Source organism: Gopherus evgoodei, chromosome 18, assembly GCF_007399415.2.
Source record: "Gopherus evgoodei ecotype Sinaloan lineage chromosome 18, rGopEvg1_v1.p, whole genome shotgun sequence".
Classification (NCBI taxonomy): domain Eukaryota; kingdom Metazoa; phylum Chordata; order Testudines; family Testudinidae; genus Gopherus; species Gopherus evgoodei.
This window is the reverse complement of record NC_044339.1, coordinates 20027039-20045702: the sequence shown is the minus strand read 5'-3', so window position 1 is coordinate 20045702 and position 18664 is coordinate 20027039. Positions and strand designations below refer to the sequence as shown.

The window sequence follows — 18664 nt, the reverse complement described above, 5'->3', positions numbered from 1 at the left end:
TAAGTTTATGTGTGTGTGTGCATGTAAATAATGTGTGTGTGTAAGTGTGTGTAGTTGGGTGGGTGTATATCCACAAATGGTATATAATTTTTGCAGAAAAATAACACGAAGTATTCCATATGTAAAATTGTGGTTACCAAGTAAAAGATTCCTTACATTAGAGATTTTTTTTTTGGTAAAAATGAAGATAAACTGTAAACTTTGTCGCACATGTGGTAACAAAGCAATAATAATAATAATAATAATAATAATAAATAAATAAACACAAACAAAAGATAACTCCCTGGGTACCTACAATCATCTTGATCAGAAAATTGTGCCCTTAGCGTATGTTTTGTGCAAGATATATTTTTTCCACACATATTAAGTATGTGTCTACAAATGTTGCAAATAAGAAAAAGTGTGTGCAGGAAGCATCATGTGACTTCTGCAATATAAACTGGACCCCGACTGGGCTTTTAAAATGGGGGGGGATTTCTTACTGGTTTGCAAATCTCTTGCATATTTCATACCTGGTTGAATGACTTTTCCAACTGCATTATATATGAAGGGCATGGGTGAATTATAATGTGTAGAATATTTACTGTTTGACTAATCTTTTAGCTCCATTGCATTCCTTCAGAACAAACTGCCCGTGGAAAAGAAGTAAACTGAAACAAATATTTAAAATAATATTTCAGACTGTTTGAGCCATTTTGCCAACTGGACAGATGTGGTGGGAGAAGTGGCCACATTTTTAGGTACAAGGAGATATCTGGATATTTGTAAAGAAAGCTGCTCAATGAAGACAATTATTTTTCACTTTGGCTGGAGGACAATAAAACCACATCAGCATTTACCCAAAATCTCACCATTGCTGAAAGATGCACATCTTTCCAAGTGGTGCTAACACCAGTTGCTACCTTTTGAAAATATTCAGTTTGCAATAAATTAAGGAATTAAGTGTTCTCCCACTAGTGATTGGCAATGTTCTGGGTAAGCAGCCAAAAGACTGAATGCTTGTCTGAATCTGTCTGGCATGGAAATAAGGCTGGAAGTACAAGCATGAGTTGCCTTCTATTTCCAGATAACACCAGCAGATAAGAGGGCCTTGGGCTGGATCAAAAATCCTGATCTAAAGACTCCCATTGACTTCAGAGAACTTTAGAACAGGCCCCAAGTCCTGAAGTTCTTCCTAAATTTTTCTTCAGCCCTTACTGGGGGAAAATCCCCACTGAAGTCCATGGGAGCTTTTTCTGAGCAAGTAAAAAGGAGGGCTCTGGTCCTTCAAACATTGCCTGATGCAACCAGTCCCAGCTCACATCTATTACAATTGGCAGGAAAAGGCCTGGATATGGATTTGGTACAAAAAGTGAACCAAACTCTTCTGAACCTTAGAGTAAGTTCATGTTGCTAGTTTAGCTTCAGGGCAAAAGGACTGGCGGCTTCCTGGTGTATGTAACCCTCTGACTCCGACCTCTTACCTTTACTGAGAGAGCGTCACATGCATTAGAGAGAAAGTAGATTGCTGCACATTTTGGAATCCTACAGCAACTTAATTGTTGTAGTGTATTTGTTTATTCTTTGTCAAATAAAATGAACTGAATGGAAACTGAAAGGGGTGAACTGAAATTGTCTGGCATGACAAACACCACAGTTCTTTGTTTGAACTGCATTATCTGCAATGCACTGAGATGAAAAAGCAAATGTATATTTTTAGGGATATAACACACTCAGGGTATATGATGTAATGAAATACACATACTTCTGGCTTACAACCTGTATCTTGCGTTGTGTACATATCTGGATACCACTGCAACCCATGGGTGTCTTATCTGTAATGTTGCCACGGTCTTTGAGAATTCCTGCAGACCAGCAGACAACATGGCATTCCCTAGCGCAGTGCTACTGATTGGACATAATAATACTTAGTACTTACATTGTGCTAAACATGTTCAAAACAGAATACAGACAGAAGATAATTAATGCTCATAACACCCCTGCCAGGTAGATTTGGGAAGCGTTGTTATCCCCCATATTACAGGAGAAGGAAAAGAAGCAGACAGAGAGTTTAAGTGGATTGTCCCAAATCACTCAGTAAGTCTCTGGCAGAGCTGAGACTAGGACAGGAGTTTTCGACTCCCAACCCTGTGCTTATTCAGCTAGGCAGTGCTGCCTCTCAAATCCTCTTGTCCATCTATAAATTCTGTTGTGACATCACATTGGTAGTACTTTGTTATGACTTTCTGGGAACATGAGCCCTGCTCCCACTAGGTGCTGAGCTCTCTCCAATCCCAGTGAGATCAGCCCTATTCACTGGGTCCAGTAAGTGCTTAGAACCCAGCAGAATCAGGCCCATGGAACGTAAACCGAAAACAATTCCAGAAAGAAACATTCTAAGGTTTGCATATTATATTATATATCTCAGGTATGCAGCAACAGAACTCTGTCATGGAGTTCTGCTGAAAAGCAGCCCATCCTTTCTGTTTTGAGTGTCAGCAGAATCCTATGATGGAATGCTAGTCTTAGTATTACACATGGTTGCTTGTTGACATTTAGTGTCTATTAGTCTATTCACAATAAATATATACCCCACATTCCATAGCGTGACATTGTTGCAAAGCGTTATCTCCCTTGAAATATAAGGCATATTTACAGGAGACTTGCTCTGACATTGGTTGCCTGTGAGTGGAAAAAGCTATTACCCCAAGTAAATGTAAATAAAACTAAAATGTCCAGGATCTTCGTGCTCTCTTTTGATGTACAGGATAAGGGATTTGGTTCTGATTGCAATACAAAATACTTACTTAGGCCTGATCCTACAAACAGCCACCTGAGTAAATTTTCTCACAGGAGTCCCATTAAATTCAGTGGAGCTACACGCATGAGGAAAGTAATTCTATAGCATAAGCATTTGGCTCTTCATTGCTAAAGGATTTGGGGCCAGATGTTCCGCTGGCGACAGCTGAAGTCGATAGAACTATGCCATTTACCACCAGCCCCGAATGTGGCGTATGTGTTCACCAGAAAGGGGATGCATTGAAAGATGATGGCATGCTGCTGTTGTAGGATTCCCATGGAGAGATCTGGCTGAAGGCATAACTTAAATCTAAACAGAAGAATATACCCACTGACTCCTATCATCAGATATAGAGTGTGGGGGAACCTGTTGTCTTTAAGGGAAAAAGAATTGGTAAGCATCTATTCCACACAACCACATAATTCTACTTTTTTTTTTTTTGGCTTCCATTAGATACAAGGAATGAATTCAACCTAAGTTGTTGTTTTTTAGTTGAACATATAAAAGGCCAGGACATTAGTATTCTGCAGGTGAACCATCGTATTTGCAGTTTTGAATTCTGTCTCCTGCCAGTGGGTCTGCTGGCTGGTCCCTTTATTGGTTTGTTTAGCATGCATAGGGATGTGAATATTCTTTTGATAAAGTGCAAGTGCTGTTGGTCCTTACAAATAAGGGAAATTTGTGCATATCGTTTTGTTTTCTGTTTTGCCACTGTCTGGTCTCACAGTGACCAAATCTGTCCCTTTGCAGACTGTATGGAAGGCTTCTGAAATCGTACTTGAGTCTCCTGAGGTCCAATGTATTCACTCTTGTGGATGCTTAGCTAGATGCTTATCCCATGGGAGTTTGGGCACCTCCTGCTTACCTCATATGGGATACAAAGTTCACTCCGTTCCCTACTATAGTATATTCCTGCACTCTAGTTCAGACTAACGCCATAGATGCAAAAATACATAACAATGCTTCAAACATTTTGGGATAAGGGCTTTGAAATATATTTTATGATGTCAAACTGCCATTAGGATTACATTGGAATACCCACAAGTACTACTCAATGCAGCCACAGATACAAATAAATAGAAGATCAATGGGTAAAGGTACAAAACAGTCTTCATAGTTGGAAGAGGGTCAACGCTACATAAGCAAAACAAAGGAAAATTCATATTCTCTGTGCTGGCGAGTTTTGAGGGCTGCACAGTTTACACTGGTAAAATACAAAAGCCCCCATATACTGAATCAACAGATTGCACCAAAGTAATCACCCCAAAATCACATTAATCGTGCAAGTTTTGGTTTAACTGCTTGCTTAAACAAGGTGTTGCTTATTAGGTATATCGCTACTTGTGACCAGTGCCTCTACAGTCTGTTGAGTGCACTAGGTGGTGCTAAGGACTGCTTAACCCTCATTGTATGGAAGTTGTGATATGCTGACAGACTGGGGTAGGACTCTGAGGCGTGCATGCTGGGGGGTCTCAGTCTCATCTCATTTTAAGGTGCTTTACTGGTGTAACTCCACTGACACCAATGGAGTCACTCCTGACTTACACCAATGTGAGCTAGAGGAGAATAAGGCGTATATATATATATAGAAATAATAATGCTGATTAGTAGAATTATTAATCAAAACCAGGGTAGTCAGTTACGCTTATTAATTAATCTCTCTGCACTACTAAAGCAATCTAGTGTATGTTTGCAGCCTCTCCTCCGTGAATGTAGTGCTTGCATCATTATGTCTGGGATGTCACACTGGATGAGCATAGCACCTCAGTCAATTTGATGTACGAGGTAGAAGTCACGCTGTTACGTGGCCATAGGTTAACACTCCACTGGTGACTGGAGAAAGGCCTGACAGTATCTGCCCCGATGGCAGTAATGTTTTGGAGAGGTGGAAGCAAAGCACTGAATACATATACGTTATATTTCCAAGGGAAGTTTGTTGAAGGTGCTTCAGTCCTTTGATGTGAAATTCTCCCCTGTATAGAGAACAGGAAACAAGGGCTATGTACCACTTAAATCCTGCTTAATAGGCTATACATGGGACTTCAGTGGTGCTCAGGAGTGAAGGTCTTTAAAAAGTAGCTCTGGGAGATCCTGGAATTACAGATCAGCAAACTTCTCCCTGCTACAGCAGAAGAATCTAACTAATCACAAAAGAGGGAGTACTTGGGGAAGTATATGTAATCTAACATGTCTGTCTAGCCTTGGAGTTGTTTGAAATAGTTAGCAGATAATGTCACACAGGAGCACAATTTACTTGTATTTTCTGAAGGATTTTGCTGAAGTCACCCATAAAATATTATTAAGGGGAAAATGTCTGATCCCCTAGCCTGACTGTGAGTAGTCTTATTGAAGTCAAGTGGTGTTTACTCAACTTAAGAGGATCAGAATCTGGCCTTCACGCAATAAATGACCATAGTATCAGGAGAAAAGGTTTGTCATGGAATAAAAACTGATTAGGTGCTCTATGAAACATGATGCTAGTGTACAGCTGCAGCACATAGTGGAGAGAGGTTAGTAATAGGTTACTTTGAGGGTTAATATTCATAGGGAAAATGAATGCTGAGTTGATGAAGTTTGCTGATTAATTGTTTTATAAAACCTGTGAAGGACAGTGAGACACTTAAGCTGGATGTAGACAATTAAATGTTGAGCAGCACAATGGCAGATAAAATATAACATCATGCACATTGACAAAATTCTATTATACTTCTCCTATATGTTACCAGAGTGGCTCCGGAGTGGCTAGGTCTTCTGAGAAAAAGAATTTAGGGCACGAATCAAAGTCCATCAGAGTCACTGGGAGTCTTTCCTATGTCTTCTAAGGGCTTTGAGTCAAGCCCATAAATATTCCGGTGGAGCAGGGCAAGGAAGATTTCCTCCCAGAGCTCAGCAGCAGATTAGAAAAACACAGGTGCATTTAAAAATGGAGACAAAGTAAAATAGAAAGACAAGTGATTGCATGAGTTACAATGTTTCATGGGTGCAATGTGCACCATTGCCTAGATATGAAGAGTGTTTTCACTGTCTTCTAAAATAATTAAATATTGAATGTAATACAGAAATTGAGTCTAGTACCTAACGTCTAAATATAGATATAGCTCTGGATAATCCTAATGTTGAGAAGGCAATTTAGAAAGGGGACTTAGGGGTTTTGGGTTAAAAAAGCTGCTTTCAGTTACCTTGATTTACAGTAATTCCACTGACATTTATTTCATTGGTTACTCCAGGTTTACATCAGAATCACTAGAGTAGAATTTGGTATTTTAGATATGTCAGGTCATATTAACTATTTCTGGTGGATGCTTCAGCTAAAATGATTCAGATGCCACTATCTACAAAATTTAGCTACAAGCCTTGGGAGTTTGATAAGTCATTTGTGAAATGGGGGATGCCCTCTTTCAGGCATGGGAGAAGGGCAGATTTTAAAGATAGGAGGAGCTTCTGAAAACTATTTTCTAAAGTCTATCTTGAAGAGTCACAAGTTATTTGTCAAGGTGTGCACACAACGGACACCTGCCAATCTGTAGAAGCAATCCCTGGATAGATATCAGCAGCTGTAACTGGGGTGGAGCTGTTCCCACACCTCACATTTAAAGATGACAGCCAAATTTAACTTTGGGTTTGATCTAGCTATCCAGCATGTCCCCGCCTGCTACACTACTGCCAATTATCAGAACCCCAATCCTACTGCAAAGGTTAAAACAGCAAATGTTAGTGCATAGGTCATGTTCAAAATAGTTTATTACCCTTAGCAAAAAAGAATATCCCGAGAATGGACACTAAAAGGATCATGTGATATGTTATTAGTAAGAGATTGGAGCTGATTAAACAAAAGCATAATTTATCGCAAGAAATTTGCCTTCACCTTTTCTGCTGGCGGAATCCCTGTGAGCAGACTGATACATTCATTCAGTTTTATTCATTATACAAAATAATTTGAGGTCTTTTTTACTGGCTGTGTAGTTCTTTATCAGCATTTGCTACAAACGTAATCTAAGACCAAGGAAGTCAATAGAAGGACACCACTGACTTCAGTGGGCTTTGGATCAGGTCCAAAGTTGGTTAGTTGTTACTGACCAAAGGAGTCACACAGAATAGTTTTTCTTCTCTGATAAGATGAGAGTGGAGGCTTTTCTGGCATGAATAATCACACACAGAAACCTGAAATTCAGTCTCCAAGAGCACTCACGTCTGACTTAGAAATTCACTTTATGGCAAGAAAACACCAACAGTCACAAGTTCACAGGAAGCAAACACCAAAGAGGCATACCCAGAGCCACAGCCACCGTGAATGCATTTAAAAATCAGACTGAATATTTGCATGCCTGTTTTGGGAAGTACTCTGCAGCTCCACCAGGGAACAAGGACTGTAAAACGCTACCTCACCCATCATCAAAGCAGTGGCTTTGTGTAATATGGTGATTCATAATTTGCCATAATATATGAGACTGATATGAGCGAAATACAACACTGTCAACAGTGGAAGCTTCTCCAACATTTCCCCACAAACTGAGGAATGTTTAAAACTTGTCCCTGGCCAGCCCCTAGATATAACACCATAAATATACAAATAGGGGTCAGAGCACTATAAAATGAAGGAAACTGAGTTGTTTTCAGGGTTTCCTTCTATGCTCCTTCTTGATACATTAATTCAAAAGGTAAAAAAAGTTCTCCGCTCAATTTCCCTGGGCAACCACTATAACACCTAGACCTGGTTTACAGTGAGAGTAACTCTTGCTGCTGGTTTCAACTGTTCATTTCTGTGAAGCTTCTTCAGTATTTACTGTTTAATGAATGGATACAGGTGCTGATGCTGCATTCAGACTCTGCTTTCAGATTTTCAGAAGTCCAGTCCAGTGCATCTTCTCAGCCTCATATGTCTCACCATAAACTAGAAAGTACTATGGAGAGCTGATCACTTTGGTGTCTTTACAGCTGCAATGTCTAGTGACTGGGTTTGAGGAATGGAAGGGGAGATCTGTCTCTGCTGATTTTACCACAAAGAAAATAGTATGAGGTAATTTTTGACAATCTTGGCCAGGGCACAATGGTTTACATGGACCAGAAGCCATGCCACTTAAATAGTATCAGCCGGGGCCATTTGAAATGAAGTCTGGTTTTAAATTTACCCTCCAAACACAGAATGCTCTTGTAGCTCCTTGCTATTTCATAGCAGTGCTGTTACTTGAATTCTGGGCTAAGAGCTGAAAGTATCTGAAGGGCCATACTCATGGGCGCTTCTACTGATTACTTGCCTGTATGGTTTAAATTTGGGGATTTTTTTTTTAAATTTCACAATAACTAGAATGCACTTTGTGAATTTGGCCCAGCAGCATCTATAATTTAACTGTATTCAAAACACATCTTAATTCTGCTTTTGTTTCAAAACAGCCCCAAATACTATTAACCATTCTCTTTCTTTTGAGAACTGACAGATCCAACTGATTATATAAATGAACATTGCCAGACGTTTCTTCTTTAGGTCTAACAAAATCCCTTATGGGTCTTGCTAGCACTCTGGCAACTCTACAATGGATAAGAGAACTGTCACTTTAATGGAGTTTCAGTACCTTCTCAGGGAATCCTCTATAGTCAATGATTTATTGGGCGTGGCAAATAATTTGTTCCCTATTGGAAATTTATTTTATATATATATATATATAAAATAATGTGTGTGTGTGTATATATATATATGTTTTAAAGGCAAGCTGCCAAAGTAGAAAACATCCGTTTATTTAGTTCACACTAAGAATGTTAAAGAAATCAGATTTGTAACCCATGACACAATTTTTTTAAAAATGAATATTTAAGATTTTCAAAAATTGCTACAGTACAAAAAGTGTTTGTGTTTGTGTGTGTGTGTGTTTGTATATATATCTATATTCATATCTATATGTATATATGTATATTAACCAGAAATACTGACTCTATCAGAAGTCCTCACCCCGGTTTTCTCTAATATTTCTATGTGTAATTCACGTAGCTCCAGCTTCTTGTGAAGTCTTTCAGATCAGTACATGGCACATAATGGTATTGTTGGCACAGGTTCAGAATCAGAGTCCATATCCCAAACTCCAGATGTTCAGTCCTTTTCCTTTATTTCGTCTTAACTTCCTCTTTCTTCATCGGCTTCTTTGCTTGCACATTTTTTTCTCTTCTCCCATAAATGCGCGCTTTGAAAATGCAGTTTCCTACAGGTGTGTTCATTTTTATAAAAATATATTTGGCACATAGAGTGCTGCTGTTTGAGTCTCCTACTGGTAAACAGAAATAGTAGGTATAGGTAACCCATTTTTTTTTTTTACAGGTTCACCAATGGAATCCTGTTAAGGATGAAAAGAAAATAAAGATTAAATTATAACGGGTAAATTTAGCCAGAAAATATTTGGGTTGGGGTTGTTTTTTTTTTGGTAACGTCTCAGTCACGCATGTTTTCATGAATACTTGACTAGTTCTCTTCCCTACATTAAAACCATCATTATTAATATTTATCCTCTTAAGACACTGGATGCTTCCATCTTTCATGAAACTTATCACCACAATAAGATTAATGGATTTAAATGAAAATGGTAATTGGTAAGTGTCCCAGTGGTAATAGTTCATAGTCAAAGAATGATGTTAGGGATAGATTCTATCACCCAGACTGGGACATTTAGCCTTACTACACAATGAATCACTAAACATCACACAGAAATGACATGCTGAGCTCCTGTGTCTGTTAAAACTGTTGCATCCAAAATGTATGCCACTTCATTTGTTGGCCTGCGGTAGCTTTTCTCTGCATACACTGCAGAGTATTAATTCACTTTCCAGTTTCATTCATACTAGACTCCTCCTGTGAAGGACAAAGTAACTTGGCTGCTAGACTCATTATTGTATGAGTAAACTGAGTCCATTAATAACTTACCGGTTGGCTGGAAAGCTACAAAAGTCAACAGTTATGAGGAAGGGCTGCAGGGTAACATGAGGAAGAGCACCAGGTGCTCCTCATTTAGTCGAGCTTGCTGAGCAGAAAAATCCATATTGTAAATACACAACCACACAGTCAGCTTGATGTAAATGGATAGGCTAAGCCTGCTGGCCAGTAGCTAGCAAATTCTGCTGCTTTCCTGGAGCCTGGGGACCTTTACCAAAATGAGGTACCCGAAGCCCTGATGCACCATGCAGCAGCAATTACCCGACTATTAAAATACCTTAAGAAAAATCTTTTCTGATAGTTTTGCTAGTCATGCCAGAAGCAGTAAATACTTGAAGGTCTCAATAGGGATGCATATTGCCATGTGTTTTCCAACCTAACTTTACAAAACCAAGAAGTTGGGATATTTTGGATAATGTTCTTAAAATACCCCCAGACTTTGGGGCCAGCCTTTCAACGGCAAACCGGCCCTTTTGCACTTTTCTTCTGGTCCAAAGGATCTGCAAAGCAGCTGAATCTCCCGGGCAGCCAGCTCTTAACTCTCACTTAATTCTGCACTCCCTACCATGAGGGGCCTGGTTAGAGGGAATGTGGGCAAAATGCTATCGCACCAATTGTACTCAATTGATGAACAACGACTTAGGGGGCCATAGTCATTTACTATTGAGGGTACCATGTACAGGGGCAAAACTGAAGCTAGAACCAGGGTCACATAACTAGGTCCTCTGTGGCTTGGCATGTACCCAGACTGTTCTACCCAGAGAATTCCTGGATCTTCAAACCTTGTTAATGGTCACACATCCCTAGCAGCAGTATTGCATATTTCTGTTATGAGATTGATATAGCACAATCATTGTTTTTAAATAAGCATTTCAGATTGGCTTATCTACTTAAACATCTCTTGAAAAGCTTCAGATTTGTACGGCTCACCTAAAACTTGAGTGTGTTTTAGGGGAAAGCCTTTTGCATAGGCTGCAGCTTTCCAACAATTGTGCTGGTAGAGATGCTTCTCAAGAACAGTGGGAATGATTCAGCAGCTTAGCTGCTCTTATTTTACAGTTTTATCTCGTAAATATGTTTTCCGAAATATAATTTATTTCTCTGATCATCCTTGAATTCTAGACCTTTTCACATTCAGACTAAGCAGCATACTGAGTGGCTTGGCAGATGTGAAGAAGATGAGCACTAACACGATTTTCTAAAGTTTAAATGCCCTAAAGGAATCTATAGAAAATTGGTTAAACACAAACAATAGAGATCCCACTGAAATTTCTCTATAGCTGTTTATTTGTCCTTTTCTTACAGCTCGCTCACAACATAATATTCTTTAAATCTTCTATATGGAAATTGTTGCTTCTAATAATGAGCATGTTAGAGTTTGGATGTGCATGTATGTGCTGAATATACATGGTATGCATGTGTGGTTTTGCATATATGCACATATACGTATGGGCTGTTATTTATGTCTGTGTGAATATATGATTTGTGCTTCTCCATGCATGAGGTGACTACCTATGTATGTGTATGTGTAGACATGATGTATGCATACCTCTTCGTATGGTCTGTGGGGCATGTGCATATGTAATTTTTGCATGTAATTGAGAGTGCATATGTGTGCAAACATGACATGTAATGAGTGCATGTGTGTGTGCATGAGTGAAATTTTCATAACACTTTAAATGCTTCAAATATGCATTTAATTTAGATTTAAGAAGACAAGATTGTATGTTAAATAAATACTACATCATAATTAAAATATATTTATAGAGGCTTAACTGCCATGTAAGAGATACATATCTCATTTAGTTATTAAACATCAATTAAATCTTCACAATTAATTGATAGTTATTGTCTTTTAGATAAGTATCTTATTAAATCAAAAGGGTCTTTCCTCCGTAATGATTACTCTGACTAAGGTGAATGGAGAGGAACAAGTCCTCAAACACCTTCCTTCTTATTAATTATTGTAGCTTGTAGAGGTCTGAGCATTGTGCTGGATGCTAAACAAAATCATTGTAAGAGACAATCCCTATCCTCATAGAGCTTACATCCTAAATAGACAAGCTAGACAAAGGATGTATCATCATCACGCCCATTTAATAAGGGAGAACTGAGGCAAACAGAGACTTCTGTAAGATCACACTAGGCAACTGTGATAGGGCTGGGACTTGAACCCAGGTTTCTGGGAGGCCAGTCTAGTACCTCCACTGCAAGGCTTGTCTTTCTTTGACTCATAGACTTTAAGGTCAGAAGGAACCATTATGATCTTCTAGTCTGACCTTCTGCACAACACAGGCCACAGAATCTCACCCACTCACTCCTGTAACAAACCAACATGCTCACCAGCCAGACACCCATTTAGGATCGGGAGGGAATTTTCCTCCAGGGCAGATTGGCAGAGGCCCTGGGGGGGGGTTTCACCTTCCTCTGCAGCATGAGGAATGGGTCACTTGCTGGAGGATTCTCTGCACCTTGAAGTCTTTAAACTACAAATTGAGGACTTCAATAGCTCAGACTTGTTTGCTTCCCATGTATGCCAATCAAGCCCTGAGGATGACTGAACTCTATGGAAATACTCCTGTTGATTTCAATAAGCTTTGGATCAGGTTGCCACATCTCAGTTCTGCAGGAGAAGGACTTGTCCATACTAGGAAAGGTTTAATGTATAGCTATATTATTATAAGCTATCCCAGCAAGCTCTCCTAGTGCAGATGCAACTTAGACCAGCAAAACAAGGCTTTTGCCAGTGTGGCTTACACCATTTCCCTGAGTAAATAAGCTATACCTGAAAAAGCACTTTTACAGCACAGTGGGAAAAGGTAAACAGCGAGGTCCCCCAAGGATCTGTCCTGGGACCAGTGCTGTTCAACATATTTATAAATGATCTGAAAAAAGCAGCAGTGACAAAGATTAGAGATGATACAAAATTACTCAAGTTAGTGAAGTTCAAAGCTGACTTCCAAAAGTTACAAAGGGATCTCATAAAACTGGGTGACTGGGCAACAAAATGGCAGATGAATTCAGTGTTGATAAATGCAAAGTGATGCACATTGGAAAACATGATCCCGATCATACATATAAAATGATGGGGTCTAAATTAGCCGTTACCACTCCAGAAAGATCTTGGAGTCATCGTTGATAGCTCTCTGAAAACATCTGTTCAATGTCCAGCAGCAGTTAAAAAAAACTAACACCATTTTAGGACTCGTTAGGAAAGGAATCGATAAGACAGTAAATATCGTAGTGCCGTAATATGAATCCCTGGTACACCCACACCTTGAATACCACATGCACTTCTGCTCACCCCCTATCAAAAAAGATATATTAGAATTGGAAAAAGTACAGAGAAGGGCAACAAAAATGATTAGGTGGATGGAACAGCTTCCATAGGAGGAGAGATTATAAAGACTGGGACTGCTCAGTTTAGAAAAGAAACAACTAACGGGGGATATGATAGAAGTCTATAAAATCATGACTGATGTGGAGAAAGTAAATAGAGAAGTGTTGTTTACCCCTTCACATAACATAAGAACCAGGTGTCACCCAATGAAATTAATAGGCAGTATCTTTAAAACAAACATAGAGAAATACTTCTTCACACAATGCACAGACAACCTGTGGAACTTGATGCCAGGGGATGTTTTGAAGGCCAAAAGTATAACTGGTTCAATAAGAATTAGATAAATTCATGGAGGATAGGCCCATCAATGGCAATTAGCCAAGACAGTCAAGGACACAACTCCATGCTCTGGTTGTCCCTAAACCTCTGAGTACCAGAAGCTGGGACTGGATGACAGGGTCACTCAATAAATTGCCCTGTTCCACTCAATAAATTGCTTACTCCCTCTGAAGTATCTGGGAACAGCCACTGTCAGAAGACAGGATAATGGGCCATATGGACCATTGGTCTGACCCAGTATGGCTGTCCTTATGTTTTTACACTGGTATAACTGTGTCTAACCTACTGCTTTTGCTGGCATAATTTACACTGGTACCCTGAGCAAAAGAATCTATACCAGCAAAAGCGATTTTTTGCTGGTATAACTGTGTTTATACTAGGGCTATTGCTGGTATCAAAATGTCACCACAAATCACTGATAGTGCTGCGCTGACAAAAGCTTCTGGTGTAGAATTGACTTAGATCTCTACCTGAGGGTTAGAAACTGATTTGTCATGCAGTGGGGATGACTTCCCGATGGTTTCTCAATGGCCTTTCCTTGGCACTCTGAAAGTGCTATTACTCTTAGAAGAAGATGACTGTCTGGTTGTTTTTTAAAATGCTTCTAATTTAAGCTCGCTTTTTCTTTTGTTTAAGACCACAAGCTACTGGTAGATGCCCTTGGTCAATAAGGGTTTCAGCATGCAAGGTGCTGAACAGCTTGCCATGATCCAGCAAAGCATTTAAGCATAGGTTTAACTTTAAGCACCTGAGCCATGCTGTTCTGTTCAGCACAGCCTGAGTGCTCTGCTCCTTGCAGGACTGGAGCCAAACAGCACGTTGCTGGCACAGTACATTTGTTCTGCTCTATGTTCTCTCTGTGCCCTGGTTGCCCAAGTGCAAAATATCTCCTCCAAGAGAAAGTCAGAGACTAGGAAGAACTTTTTCTTAGGGAGTTGGGAGCCCAAATTATCCTTTGCACCTTCCTCATTTTTTTCTCTGTAACCAGAAAAAACAGGTAGTCTGTAATTTGTTTGATGTTTTTTAAAGCAATCTGTTTAGTTCTCTTGCTGGAAGTGGACTACAGAAATATCAGCTTTCACTCTTGGAAAGCACTGAAGTCTTAATTAACTGGATTCTTTAAAATACTTAATCTCTTGTAACAGGTCTGTATACGCAATGCTATTATTCTTCATAAGACAAGCCTGGATATTTTATGATGACTCATTATCTGTTAATATTAATACAGAAATGTACTGTTGTTAGGCAGAATGAGGGCATCACAGCAGCAGGCTGCAGTTTTCAAAGCAGAGAATTACCGTAAAGTGCTGTGACTTCTCCCTACTCTGTGTGAAAGCTGGGAGAGTTTCAGCCCTACGATACTGGTAGCATTTTAGAATCCCCAATAGTCATTTATATAATAATAATGCTTAACACTTACATAACTCTGTATAAATGTTATTTAATTTATGCACTGTAATCTGTATGTAATATTTATATTGCATTCTGAAGGGCTCCTGTGTGCAGACTAGGCCAGCAATTGATGTGCCTTATAGAATTTTATATGATCTCATTCCATGTTGGTTAGTCAAACACAGCAGGAAGCCAGAATTCAGGACAGAAACCAGGTGAAACACCAAATTTTGATTCACAGGAGTCTGAGCAATACCATTCAGTTTCTATCTCTGAGATACTCTGAATTTCAGTTTTGAAGAAAGGCCAAGAATCAAAATGAAATTCAGCCAAATCAGCCAAGTTTTGTCTGGTTCCAGGTCAAACCCATGTAAAATCTGTCATTGTCAAGATGTCCACTGGAAATTGTAGTCTGTTCCAGGGTCCCCAGAAATTTCTCCTAAAGTAGCAAACCTCAGAAGGTTACAAAATTGGCCTGCATTGCAGGTTTGTAATTGGAACTGGATGAACTATTCATCAAATTTCAAACTTTTTGGTTTGCAAATCACCTGTGAGCAGATCACAATTACTATTCATTGTCCTAACTTATTCACATTCAGCTAATGTTTAAGGAAAACATATTTTAGCCTCTGAGTTGCTCACAAATTTTTCACTGCTGGTGGTCTTTTTAGTATTCAGTATCTGCTTTCAACTTTCAGTTGGAACTAGTTGTTTCACCTGATTTCAGTTAATTTACAAAAGCTCTGTGCAGACCCACCCACATGTTCTCTTCTTGGCTCTTCACCATTTCCCTCTCTAGCCACGTTACCCTCTCTGTGCCTCAGTTTCCAAATCTGTGAATTGGGATAATAACTACTAATCAAGAGTGCTGTGAGGTGTAATTAATTAACACTTGTAAAATACTTTGAGTTCCTCTGAGGAAAGGTACTAGAAATGTTCAGTCTGATATAATTTATATTATTCCATAAATTAAACTATAATTTAGGGTGACTTTCACAACTGGATGGTGAACAATGCCCTTTGAGTGGCCTGGGTCATGGTACAGCCAGTCCAATCCTGCATTTCTTACACACCCCAAACTCTCAGTGAAAGAGGTTTAAATGCTCTGGGAAAAGGAATGCAGGATCCAACCTCTGTATATAAATGGTCTTGCTCTCTCTAGCAAGTCTTTCCAACTCTCCTGAGATGCATCTGGTTAAAGTCAACTTATTCAGCTACAGGCTGCTTTGCTGGTATTATCAAATCCAGCCAAGAAGATATTCACATCTGCAGCACATGGCTGCAGATTGAAGTCAGCAAGAACTTCTAAATACATTTTACACCACACACAGTCCTAGAAATAGGAGCTGGGAACCAGTCTCATGCTCACCATTTCTCATTGCATTTTGAAGGGTCAGTCCAGTGCCAGCACAGTACAATGACAAATAATAATTCCCAAGTTAAACGTCTCAAGATAGCCAATCAAATATAGCCAATGTGGCCAATCCTTGTTCTAAGGACACTTTGTCCTAGGTAGTGACATGTGAACCTTAAAGTATTCAGTTTGGTCCAGCTAAGGTCCCAGTCCTGCAGAACCTTATGTTTGTGAGTAGCCCCACAGAGCCCAGTGGGGGCACATATGGGAAAGGGTCTCTAGCCTACATGTTGCATGGCATTAAATCGTCACGACACTATTGAAATGTTTTTTTAAATAAAAGACAGAGTCCAGAACTGCAGACTCTTACTATCCCCATTGAATTTGGAGAGTTGGATAAAAAGGGACATGGAACTAAACCATCCTTGCTTTGAGTATTAAACACAGCAAAATTGACCTAGAGGTCAAACCCATCCTGGTTAATCCATTTGCAGTCCCCAGTGCTCTGTGCACCTCCAGAATTATTCTGCAGCATCAGCTAACATCTGCTTTAGAAAATAAGGTGTTGGGGCATCGATGCATCCTGGGATTTGGAGCTTTATAATTCAACTCACATCCCCCTCATTAATGAAGCAGGGGCTTGGCCTGTTGACATTTACCTCCTACATCTCCGGGAAAGGAATTTCTGTACATGTGGGGAAAGAACTTTTATCCATTACTGACCTGAGCCCCAGTCATGTCAGGGTGTGTGTGATAGCTTACAAGGTGTAGTGTGTTTATCAGATTACCTTTCTAATGTAATGGAAAAGCCCTGCATCCATCTGGTTCTGATTGGTACAGAGATTTTACCACAACAAAAATGAAACTCCTCCAGCCATAAACCAGGTTCTTGGTTGCCATGTTCATTTTCAACTACAAAAGGAGTGTCATTTGCAGCGTTAATTAGCTTGATAATTATAGCATTGCAGACAAAGAAGAAAAACTCCGATGCAAATCCTGATAAAATATTTGCCATCTGGTATATCCCATCCTAATCAGTGCACTTAGTTAGGTACACATTTCACCTTGCCTGCCCAGACAAAGCCATACCAAGTCACAGCAGAGACTATTAACTTTTTATTCTCTTTCCATTCTAATCTAATTATATTTCTGTGTTCAAAAACTGAGCATCATGTTAAAAAGGTTATTTCGAGTAAGTCACAGTTAGAGAAGGTTGGAAATTTCATTTAGAGTGAATATGTGATTCATTAGAGAAGGGATTTGGAACTGACCAATTAATTTGCCTGAGCACATGGCTCAAACGGGCAGTGCTGCCCTACAGTAAAATGCCACATAGCTAATCCTAATTGCTTTTCCTCCCACTGCTATCTGCAATGCCACCTTCCAAAGAAAGAAAAGGAGGAGGAAATGGCACAAGCTAAAAAAAAACAACAACAAAAAATAAGAGAGGGAGAGATCTGCAAAACAACGTTTTTTATACTAGTTTGGGAGTATCAGCCCCCAAGCTCTGAAGACTCCCCAGACAAACTAAGTGATGGTGGATATGGTTTCCTGCAAGGTAAAGAAGGGGTTTGTCACTACTGTTGCAGTGGAAGCACAAAAAGGTTGCTTATTTCAGAATCCCAGCCATTTCAGCTCTAGGTTATCGACGGACTATGCATAGAACATGTGCAGTCTCTGGAATTCCATCATGCAACAAAAAGGTAAATCACAAAAGGAGGCCATTTAATAGCACTGATGTTCACAACATTTGCTGAAAGCAAACCAGTTCTAGAGATGTTCCCGCCTGTGACTCAAAGTCTGGATCCAGAGGTGAACTTCTAAAAGGTTCAGTGTGCTCTGATCTGGGTGAGCTAGCTTGGCCCTCTAAGAGTAAGAGGCCATCACTCCAGGAAATCCAGGAGTGAATGGGTCTTGAGTTCCAGTTCACACCCACCTCTAATTCACCAAATGAAAAAGCCATTTTAGTACCAAGTCCCCCTTTTATCTTAGAAGACATTTACCATCCCCTGCAGGGGACACCTAGGTCAAGTAAAATGTTTAAAAAAAGAATCAGCTAGCTGGTAAGCATCACACAGGGAATACAATGGTGAAGGAGACCTCGCTATGCACAGAAATGTTCATAGTTATGTGAGGTGGAGTGATTGGAAAAAAATGTGTAAGAGTGGTACGTACCAGGAAATAGACACATGGCGTCTGCCCTGCCCCCAGGAAGTAAAACAGACTTCGGCCAGTCAGCAGGAGATTTCAAACCATTTCTCAGACACAAAGGCCACAGGAATTAGATGCCGATCAGAAGAAGAGGGTCTGCAGCGAGCAGAAAAATGGGCTTGCGCGTGCTGGTACGTAACACACAACAAGCAAGCCTCGTCAGGCCTGCTGCCAAAATTAGCGTTTTGTTTTTTTTTAAAGAGGAAAAAAATTCTCTAAAATAATGCTTTGAATGGGCTTATTGGACTTTGCCATTGAGGGCTGTACAAAGAAGATGAAATTTAATGCCATGTGTTTTCAGTGGAAATGGAAAATATTGAAATAAAGTAACTC

At 39.7% G+C, this 18664-nt stretch overlaps 1 protein-coding gene across 4 annotated transcripts in view; it reads right to left on the bottom strand.

Annotated features, from left to right (window-relative positions):
• AJAP1 (adherens junctions associated protein 1) overlaps positions 1 to 18664 on the bottom strand; it is a 122015-nt gene that overhangs the window by 5712 nt on the left and 97639 nt on the right. For 2 of the 4 annotated variants that reach the window (XM_030537761.1, XM_030537763.1), the window contains exons 5-6: positions 18296 to 18427; positions 1132 to 9102 (exon numbers count right to left, since the gene is read on the bottom strand). In XM_030537761.1, the coding sequence (XP_030393621.1) occupies positions 18355 to 18427 (73 nt within the window). In that variant the 3' untranslated portion in view covers positions 1132 to 9102; positions 18296 to 18354. Of the gene's footprint in view, positions 1 to 1131; positions 9103 to 18295; positions 18428 to 18664 lie in introns of those variants that run through there. The other 2 variants (XM_030537762.1, XM_030537764.1) reach the window with 2 other exon arrangements.